We start from the raw sequence: 10,709 nt of genomic DNA, 5'->3' as shown, positions 1-10,709 counted from the left end.
ATACGATTTGAAGGGGAGTTGAGTCCCCCAAACTAGTACTAATATTTAAATCTTATTTTACAATTATAATACAATACCAAGAATTATAAATTCCACCCGAAAATTCACTTTTCAGTTTAGGCATGAACCTGCAGTTTGTTATTAGAGAAAAGGTTTCCTGCAGCTTGAGAATCCAAGCAAGAAACCTTCCGGCCAAAGCACTTGTGATTTCAATAGCATTGCACTGCCTCCTGCCTCTCTCTCGCTTTTTCGCAAGTGTTCCTCATCCCAAATGAAGTTCCGAGCTCTTGAAATGTTTGCTCTGCCGCAGAGCCGCGGTAAGACTACTCCACTAGAGTCCAGAGTGAGAACTGAATCTGTATTGCTGCAGGTACGGGTGAGCGCTAGGACCTTGGAGAATGCTCCCAGAAGCAGTCAGGACTACCTTAAACCCAGCCCAATGCCTCTTCCTGCGCCACTCTGCGTGCTGGATGGAGATATACAGTCAAGAGCCGCAGCTCAGTGCTGGAGTTCAACATTTCACTGGGAGCCCTGCAGAAGCAACACCTGTTTCACGCCAGCCAAGAAGGCATACAAGCACTCGTACGTTTTCTTCATTTGCTTCTTGGTCGTCAATAATTATAAGCCAATGGACATCTCCTAACCCGCTGAAGAATTACGGATAACATATTTGGACGTCAAAAGTTTTTTTTTTTTTTTCTTTTTTCTTTTTTTTCTTTTTAGGGGGGTGGGTGGGAGGGGAGGATTTATCTCAGCCTACAACGTGAGATTTTTTTTTTCCCTTTGAAGGATTCATGCTGATGTCTGCAGAGTCTGTTAGAGAGTAAAAACAGCGCATGCCTTCCTGGAGTCAGGATCCATAAATTCTGACGTAGCCTGTGCATCTTAAAAATCCCTATAATAACGCCTAGGTATTTAAGTTGCTATGGTCATTCTGATCTCAAACCAAATGGAGAAACTACGGATTTTTTTCCTTATTACGGTCGGATGGGATGAAGACCTTACTGCCTGCTAAGAGCTGGGAATCTATAGAAATACATATATATGTTTATAAATATGTCAGTGTGTGAGTATAAAGTGGTGTTTTCTTAGACTATCAGTGGTTTGACCTTGAACCTGTGCCAGTGAAAACAGCATATTACTTTTATTTATGCATTTAATGGATTGAAGAAAAGAACATTTTCTCTCTGTAACTGCAGTAAGGGAGGGGAGTTGGATATACCTCGCCTAATATCTCCCGGGTTTGACACCATCATTATTGTTTATTCTTGTTCTCTAAAAGCAGAATCTTCTGATGGCTCCCTTAGGTGAAGTTGGGAACTATTTCGGTGTGCAGGATGCAGCAGTACCTTTTGGGAATGTGCCCGTTTTGCCGGTGGATAGCCCGGTTTTGTTAAGTGACCACCTGGGTCAGTCCGAAGCAGGGGGGCTGCCCAGGGGGCCTGCAGTCACGGACTTGGATCATTTAAAGGGGATTCTCAGGCGGAGGCAGCTATACTGCAGGACTGGATTTCATTTAGAAATCTTCCCCAATGGTACTATCCAGGGAACCAGGCAAGACCACAGCAGATTTGGTAGGTATACAATTAACCCTTTAGTGGTCGTGTGATAAAATGATCTGGTTATAACTTAACAAAAAGGTGGTGGTGGTGGTGGAGGCTGGGAAGGGATTGGAATGAAGCTTTTGGAAATTTTTTATTTTGCCATCTAAGAAGAAAAGTCCTTTGGAATTGCAGGTCTACAGCTGGTACAGCTGCAATTCAAACAAAAAAATTTTTGGAGGGGAGAGGAGGTGGGATATGAAACAAGATGCTAATTCTTTTGGGATTAGATATATGGGAAGGTCTTACTTAGGAAGTTTCTGTTGAACTGACTAATTTCAAGAGTTACTAGATTTTAATCATTAACCACTAAAACCTTAACAATATATTCAGTTTCCTGAAGGGAGTGGTCATCATCGCGTACCAAAAAATAAGAGACAGGTTTCTTTCTTTCTTTAAAATTAATGCTCATTCAAGTAAACTTCTTGAATTGCAAATCTGCTGTATTGTTTATTCCTACTGTAAGATCCGATTGAATGGCCTATGGGACTAAGGGACTAAAGTCATATTTTAGACCCGAAGAGTGGTGGAGTAAGGGCATGTGGGGGAAATTACTTCTGGAGGGCATAGGGTTAGATAGAAATATTTGTGCTTGCAGGTATTAGTTTAAGATCCAAACTCCTTAACTGCCATAAAATGCAGGAAAAAAAGTGGATTTCATGAGTGTGTGCGTGTGTGTGTAAATCTGTGAGCTAATTTTAAAGAGCATTCCGAAGATTTCATTTCCAGAGGACGCTATTTGTGACTCAGCATTGAGGGTTGCAGACTGGAGGTCTCGTGGCTTCATCCACTTTTAAGTGCCTGCACACACACAGACACACACGTGTCAAATATGCCTGGAGCTGCTACTGGTGCAACCTTAAAGACCCAACAAGATGATTTAAAATAACTGAGTCACAGTGTATGTGTTGGGGGTAGGAGTGGGAGATTCCAATTATTTTTTCCCTTGGTCTCTTAAAATAAATAGAAACTAAGCGCCAGTTTGGGCAACCAGGTTGTTAGAAGGAGTTAACTTCTGAGTGAACCCACCTGACAGTACTTAAAACTAGGTCGTAAAAAGAAAGTCCTGCGGTGATCCGAAAACTCCCTCCTCCACCACCCCAGCCAGATGTTGAACTATACGTTATTGCTTATAACTATACGTTAATGCTTCGTGGGGTTGAAGATGATGCTAGTCTTGTGAGGGATGATAGCCAGAGGGCTCCTTATGGAGGGTTCAGAGCTTGCAAGGTGAATATTCACAGGCATATAAGATTCCATCAGGAGGTTCTTCTGAAGCTTGCGCCAAAAGGGATTTTTTTAAGCCCCAGGACACATGTTCCTTCCTCCCCTACGGCCACCCTTCCAGTCAAGGGAAGCACTGTCAATAATTTTGAGTTGCAGCTCCCCGCTTTGCAAAATATCTTTTGGACTATTCAATTGAAAATAACTTTCTCAAAAATGAAAAAAAAAATGCAACTACTGAATTTTTCAGAGCAGAGAATAAACTTTACAGAAAGATATTAAGGTTGGTCTGTTAGGGTATACCACCTTGCTTACAGCTTAATACTATACAGTCCTTGGGAGTGGGATGCGTGCGTGTGCGCGTGTGTGCGGTGTGCGGTGTGCCTGCCTGCCTGCCTCTAGGGACCTAAACTGCTCCCTTTCCCGTGGGTTAGGAAGCACTTGGCACAGAGATCAAAAGCTACAGTTAACTAAGAAGGAGGTGAGACGTAGCCGGCGTGCCCGGGAACCCCTCGCCGTGGGGTTCAAGTTGTCCCTAGCAGGTGCCTGCTCTTTGCACTGCTGCCGCCGCGCGGGGCCACGGCGCTCGCGCTCGCACATTTACCGGCACCGCTACGGCATTGGCGGCAGCGCCAGCATCGGCAGCGAGGAGTTCCGCGGGGTCCTAAAAACACTCCACTCTCCTACCACTTTTCTGTCTGTCCTCCGAGTACCACCAGCTGCTGCCGTCTAGTACCGTAGTGACCGCATATTTAAAACATCTATTTTTAAAAGCAGATTTCTAGCCGCATTGGGAAAAGCTCATGCTTCCCTCCCCAAAACTTTTAGTGTCGAGCTTTTTCTTTTTTTTTTTTTTTCTTTTTCTTTTGTGTCATTCACATGAGATGGATGGCTAATCTCTAACTGTAAGCTATATATACAAGGATTTGGGGGAGGGGGCGGCCGTAATGTGGTAGTGGTGATGACAAATAAGGACATGGCCTTTCCCTACTGCCTCGATCCCCCAGTAGGTCCCTTTCGCCTCTTTCTGAAGACCTTGTTACATATTTAAAGGGTCTTGCCTGCTTGTTTAGGCAGCTTTGCGCTGGGTCCTTTTTGCTGCGGTGCAGAGATCTAGGACTCGGGGGAGGGGCATGAAGTGGGGCGCCGAGGTTGGGGCGGAGGTGGACAAAGGGAACCTGATAAGGTAGGTGGAGATGTGGAGATGCTATAATCAAACCACATTCTGGAATTACAACTCGTTTTGGTTTGTCAGGGTGGAAAACCTCGGCGGGCTGGAGGTTAAGCTTTTTCTCTGTCCTCTGACCTCTGCCTCAGTGTCCCACCTCCTTTTCACAGAATCATCTCCATGGGATGGGAAGTGGCATTTAATGCACCTGGGTTCATTGAGCAATGCAGGTTTTATTGTGCGTGCATATTATCCAATCTGTCTTGATAATAATGCAGAACGTAGAGAAGCCTTTCGGGAAGCCCCGCACCCCACCTCCAATACAATTCAATCTCAGCTCAGTGAAAGATAATTTGCTCAAACACTGTCATGCCTTACAGTACCCTTGAAGCACTAAGGCCCTACTATACCTGCCTGTGTGTGTGTGTGTGTGTGTGTGTGTGTATAAAATAAATCGCAGTATAAGAAATCTGTCAGGGACTATGGAGTCATTGTCAGTTCAGTAACTCTGTAATGGGGTGCGGGGGGTGAGGGTGCAGAGGAGACTGGGATGGGGAGGAGAGGAGAGAGGCGTGTGTCTTGCGTCAGCAGAAGAGTACTGCAGGCACAGCATTTAAAAAAAAAAAAAAGACCCAGGAGAAACGCTTCGCCCAAGAGGTGACCTCTACTTCCTAAGACTTGTCTGTCGATGCTACCAGGGTGACGGCTACATCGAAGGGAAGAGAGTGAACCGATCACTCAAAGTCGAAGTTGAAAGCCTGGGATTGAGAAGGGGTGGGGGTGGGGGAGGAACCTGCAAGGGGGCCGGGGCCACTGGTGGCCGCAATGGGGAGAGAGAAGTAGCCAGCCTTTGTGGGTCTTCCTTCCCTAACCCTTGGTAGGATGGGGATAGGGGTGGTGGTGTTCAGAGAAAGGAAGGATGGCGGGCCCTCCTGGGAGGGATGTGTATTTCTTAGATACTTCAAACTAGATGTAGTTACCTTCCTCTCTAGTCTCCGACCCCTTCACACACTCTTTTAAAATGAATAGCTGTCTTTGTGCAGTGGGGGATGGTCAATCAGTCGGGAGGGTTATTTAAATCTCAAATCTTTCTTGGGGTTAGGTTTCTGGGAGGAATTGTACTCCTGGGTGACAGGAGCCCTGCCGCTGTCTCATGCTGCTGCTGCTGCATATCCCAATAATAGCAACTCTCTGCAGAGAGCTTTGGGCAGAGTCTTCTTCCCCTACATGTGACAGGCGCTTCCCTTCCTGGAGTGAAAACGAGGACCTTATTGAAGGGGGAGGGAAGCAAGAAGGGAGGAAGTGAGAGGGTAAAGCTTCTGCTGCAGTTTCTCACACATGGAACCTTCCGGCTTGCCGGTCTCTTTACTCTCTTTACTCCATCCCCCACATCTGAAGCCTCAGGGACCTTTCCCATCTTTCCTCTTATCCCCTTCAGGACTTGGTCTTTATTCACAGTTTCTCTTGGATGTCCTCTAAAAGGGTTGTGGGGGAGAATAAGGAGAAGGTTCCTTCCTTGACAAAAATAGAAGGTGCTTTTTTCATTTCAACTGTTTCTAAAGACCGGGGAGGAGGAAACCTTCTAGAGAGAGAGGGAAAAAAAAGCTGCCTCCACACAGCTGCAGGGGATTGCTGCTCCTGCTGGCAAGCCTGGTGGTGACACAGCAGCAGCAGTGCAGGGGACACTAATCTTGGCAGTAGCTACCGTGGTGATAGCAGTGGGGTTTAAATTGGGTGGGGCCTGGAGGACTGGTTTTTTTTTTTTTTTTTCTTTTTGGTATATGTAAATCTTTGTGTATGTTAGGGGAAGGGAAAGTGTGAGACAGATTAGGAATATAGATAAGGAATTTTACATTTTACTTTTGATTAATGCCCTGGAGGAAAGGAGACTTTTATAATAATTTAATAAAAAATTCTGGTGCCTAACACAGCAAAAGAAAAAAAAATGATGGAGAAATAATTGTTAGAACCAGAGCAAAGCAATCCCCAAAATGAGCTTTAGCCCTCTTCTGCAATTTAGTTTGCAGAAAGCCTAGAAACCCAACTGAAGCTGAAACTTAAGTGCTAACCTTATATCCTAGATGGTTGACCTGCTGCTACTGTTTTGTCAAGTAATGTAATAGAAAAAGAAGAATTGGAAAACTAAGAGATGAAACACCAATTAGATAGGCACCAATGCCAAAATCAAAGAAGAATATATTCTTCTTTAACAGAAAGTTGTTTTTGGGAAAAAGGACTGATTCATTCAATGGGCATTAAAATTTTCTGGAGAAAGGAGAAAATAATCACATTTCTTTCCGTATTTTGCCCTGTTTCCCCAAGTTCTATAAGCCTGATCATTCAATAACTTTCTATGCACTATGGTTAGAAGCTGTTCATATGATTCTTTCTGGCTTTCCATTCTTATGAATAGATTGTAGAACTTGCTTTAGTTACCAGTTCTGACTTAGCAAATTGTTCTAGGGTTTGCCAGCCATTTTATTCTGTAGACCTGAAATAAGGAATCCCTTAGAAATGAATAAGTTCTGTGGGCAAGAGCATTATGATTTGTTTCCTAGAGTAGTTAAAACCATGTCTTTTACAATAGCCTGAGCTATTTGATGTTGGTTATTATTGTCTAATATCTTTTGATGAAGTCTTAATATGTTAGTAAGAGTTAACAAGCATTGGATTAGAATCTAGCAAGATTCTTCTTTTCCTCCTTCCAAGTGTTGGTCTTGGTTCAGTTAGGAAGTTTTGGCATAGTTCAGAGTAGATCTGGAAGGTTTGGGTCACTAATCACTTGGGAAAATGATAAGCTTTCCTACCCTAAGAGAGACAGAATGTCCTAAACTAGAGTGTTAGACCAATAGAAGTGGGTTCAAGTTCTATTTTTAACTTATTATGAACTTGAGCAAATTAATCTCTCTGAGTCTTTGTTTCCTCAACTGAAAAATGGGCATATTAATAGTTATATTATTCACTTAAAGGATTGTTATAACTAAAATATATTGTATACTGTAAGCTACTATGTAAATGTGAATTGATTTTATTAAATGAAAGCTATTTCTAGAGTGTAAGCTCTGTTACTGCAGAGATTATATCTTACCTATCTGCTTAATTGGCCCCGAGTTCTTGCAAATAGAATGAATCCAGTAAATGTCTAATTAATATGAATGTTTGAATGAAGAAAATCAGAGAAGTCTAGTCATCTCTGGGATTGATTGTCCTTGGAAGATCAGAGGAGAGCTCTGTAAGAGAAGGGCAGTAAGGGGAGATGAGAAGAAAAGACAAAGCCAAGGGAATTCTCAAGCCAACTCTGAATTATTGAAGCACGTGCAAGAACTGAACTGATCTTCTTGGGCTTCTTTAAATCAGAGATGACCTATTTCTCTATCAAAGGTCATGACTGCATGATTCAATATACAAGTAGACCTTCTAGACCCAGGCTAATATCCTCCAAGTCCTTTTGGTTATGTTAGAATTGGTTTAACTATCATGTGATGGGATCCCAGATAAAGTGTGTTGGGAGGTGGAGGACAGGGGAAATGGCTCATCATTTTTTCTGTATTCTATTCTTTATTATATGATATTATGATTAAGGATGTCAAAGCTGTATCTACACAGGAGGAAATGGATGTTTTGGCAGGGAACAAATAGTGCAATATGGTTGCAGGCTTTAATATTTCTACTTGGAAAAGTTCTTTTTAGCTTTTGTTTCATGAACATTTATTTCTGCCTATGAACACTTTTCCAAGCAAAAGTCATTCCCTTAACTAGAGCTGAAAGAGACCTTAGAGATTATCTTGTCCATTTTATAGATGAAGAAATTGAGGTTCAGAGAGAAGTTGTTAGAGTTCCAGTGGCTAAGCTGAAATATGTAGCATTTTAAAAAATACTTCTATGTGAACAATGAAGGTGAAGAAAATAGTTTTGTGTCAAAGTTAGGGCGGTCAGAAAAACTGATCTGATACAAACTGCCACATACAAAGAGTTAACTTACTTGATTAAGGTTAAGTAGTTTATTAATAATGAAAGTATTATTGATAATATAAAAATCATTCCTTGAGTAAAGAATATCAAGGCTTTCTGTCAATCGACCAAGAAGTTTTTATTATGCACTTAACCAAATGCTAGGCATTGGGCTAAATTCTGAGGCTACAAAAAAGGACAAAAACAGTGCCAAGTATCAAGGTGTTTATATTCTAGTGGGGGAAGCAAAATATACAAAATATGTACAAAGTATATTTTAAATAAACTTAAAGATGAAAGCTCTAGCAGCTATAGGATTTGAAAAGCCTTCATATAGAATGCAGTATCTGACCTAGGTTTTGAGGGAAATCAGACATTCTAGAGGTACAGAAAGAGGGCATTCTAGGCATAGGAGACAAATAATGCTGTAAGGATTTGATGACCTATCCATTCTTATAATTTGAATACTTTTCTCTAAGAAATGTTTTTTTTTCAGTCACTTTATTTGAGAAATTCTAAGTATAGGAAGCAGGAAAGTGGAATAAACACAAAATAGGAAAAATCTTCTAGTTTCAGATGAGATATGATAAAAGAGTATTTATTTAAATTATGAAAGAATTAAATTAAGTTCTCACTATTTTGGAGTGTGATTACTCTGAGAAAATTCATGTGGCAGGAAGAAAATATTATTAAATTTGATTCCCCTCCCCCTCCAAAAAAACCCCTCAGTTCAAAAGGCAAAAACAATTCCCCTGTCAACATTTCTCTCACTTACCAAGATTATTCTCCTCATTAGAAGCTATACTTATGCTTGCAAAATCTGGGAGGTAGGGGTGGGAAGGGAAGTCACAGGTAAATTCACTCAATACAACTGCTGTACTCTGAGGTTGTCTGCATTGCTGGCAGTCATGTACTTTTGTCTTTGTCTTATTTCCTCACAGACTATAGATATGCCAGGAAATAGCAATGCCTGAAAATTATGGGGAATACTTTGTTTTTCTCCTAAGATAAAAATCATTTGTTGAATGATATAGGTATAAATTGTGTAGCCAGGAAAAAAGAAATTAAAATAAATCTCTACAACACCCCTCCCTGCCCCCCAATAATCTACACTTAGCTATCTAAAGTGGTTTGGAAGTAGATGGGTAAGATTTTAGTTTTCAAGTCAGTGTTCAGCTAAAGTAAATGTCCCAAATCTGAGTTCTTTCCATGTTTGATGAGTTTTGGTTGTGTTATTTCCCCACAGTGAAGATGTAATTATAGGAAAGTAGTAATTTCACTTAATGTCAGGATCAATAACTATAGAAGGAAAAATGTAATTACAAAAATGATTTGACTTTTTATCGAAGGACTTGTGGGCATATTATTTTCAAATAACTTCAAGATGCCAGCAAAACACCAACTGAGGGAATAAAGTAGTGGCTAGCTACTCCTTTCCATTCCTTTTTGAGCTTAACTTCAAATTGCGCCAGAAATGATTTTGTAAACTTTGGAAACGTAGTATACTTCTCAAGGCATTGTTAGTGATTGCTTTACCTCTCTTTAAATGTCTTTAATCCAGCTGTCAGTCACTTGGTGTGCCTTATAAACTCTTGAATTTTTCCTCTTCATCTTTGATATACAATCTGATTTTCTGAACAAGTAAAGTTAGAAGCCGAGTACGCATGCTTGAGGATGCCCTTTTTGTCCCCAAGTGTGAGGCAGATTTGCCCATCTCACCATGCTTGGGCATTGTAGGATTCTGAATTGTAACTCTTATTTTCCCTGGTCAGCCACATTGCCAGTTGGGACATGGGGGAAGATCCAACAATAGTTTTTATTTCTATTGGTATATCTAGTTTCTCAGCTTGTCCATAAAGATATCCTCACATTTCTCCTGAGGTGAATTTCCATGTGACCTTTCACTATTAATCACATGACTACAAAATGTGACTGCTTGTAGAAAAGGATAAGCCTGATAGAGGGAGGGGAAACATAATTAAAAAAAACCCAAAACAACCAAAAGGGAAAAAAAAAACTGGTGGAGTAGAATGGGAATAGATTAACTCTCAAATTTCTCATTCTAACATTCCCAGGGTCTTCCTTTTTTTTTTTTTTTTTTTTTTAAACTCTGCTCATTAATTGAATTAAAAGCAACAAAAGAACAGTTCCTGTGTATCTGTTAAAGGCAGAGTGACATATAAATTATAACAACATAATAGGTCTATTAAGTAATATTGGTGACAAGCACAATAAAAATTATTTTATATGAGATTAAGTTTCAGTTTCTTTACCAATAAAATGGAGATAAACCCTTCCTTCTCTGAGTTACAGAATAGTTGGCAGGCTCAAATCAGAATCTTAAAACACATTATAAGCTTAAAGAGCTATAATAATGTGAGTTTATTCTTCCCCTTCCCATTTCTCAAATGGTTTGTAACATTCTTCAGACAAATACACTTGGTGTGAGAGGCAGAACTAGTGACAAGTTTATTGTTTTTGTTTTTGTCCAAATTTATTGTTGCATGTGTTAGATTGAACAGTGTTTGTCTTATCTTTTAGGTAAAATCAATGTCAGATTATAATCAACATACTTTTGATTTCATAACTATTTTCTGATTGACCTAGTAGATTGTTGGCCCTCAAAGGAAACAAGATAATTCTTTTGTTTTAATTTTTCATGAAAATTGAATATTAGTGAGTCCCTCTGTGTAGTTTTAGACATTAACCTTTTGTTGAACATTAGTTGTGGCATATGCCATTTTTGGTGGTGTTTTTTAACTAGC

At 40.5% G+C, this 10,709-nt stretch overlaps 1 protein-coding gene across 2 annotated transcripts in view; it reads left to right on the top strand.

Annotated features, from left to right (window-relative positions):
- The first annotated feature begins 368 nt into the window (after window positions 1-368).
- The window catches only part of FGF9 (fibroblast growth factor 9), a 39,989-nt gene continuing 29,648 nt past the window's right edge, over window positions 369-10,709 (top strand). The window contains exons 1-2 of one of the 2 annotated variants that reach the window (XM_031960795.1): window positions 369-582; window positions 790-1,574. In XM_031960795.1, the coding sequence (XP_031816655.1) occupies window positions 1,295-1,574 (280 nt within the window). In that variant the 5' untranslated portion in view covers window positions 369-582; window positions 790-1,294. Of the gene's footprint in view, window positions 1,575-10,709 lie in introns of both variants that reach the window. The other variant, XM_031960794.1, reaches the window with a different exon arrangement.

Source organism: Sarcophilus harrisii, chromosome 3 (assembly GCF_902635505.1).
Source record: "Sarcophilus harrisii chromosome 3, mSarHar1.11, whole genome shotgun sequence".
Lineage (NCBI taxonomy): Eukaryota > Metazoa > Chordata > Mammalia > Dasyuromorphia > Dasyuridae > Sarcophilus > Sarcophilus harrisii.
The sequence above is the reverse complement of the archived record's forward strand: the minus strand, read 5'-3'. Positions and strand labels throughout refer to the sequence as shown.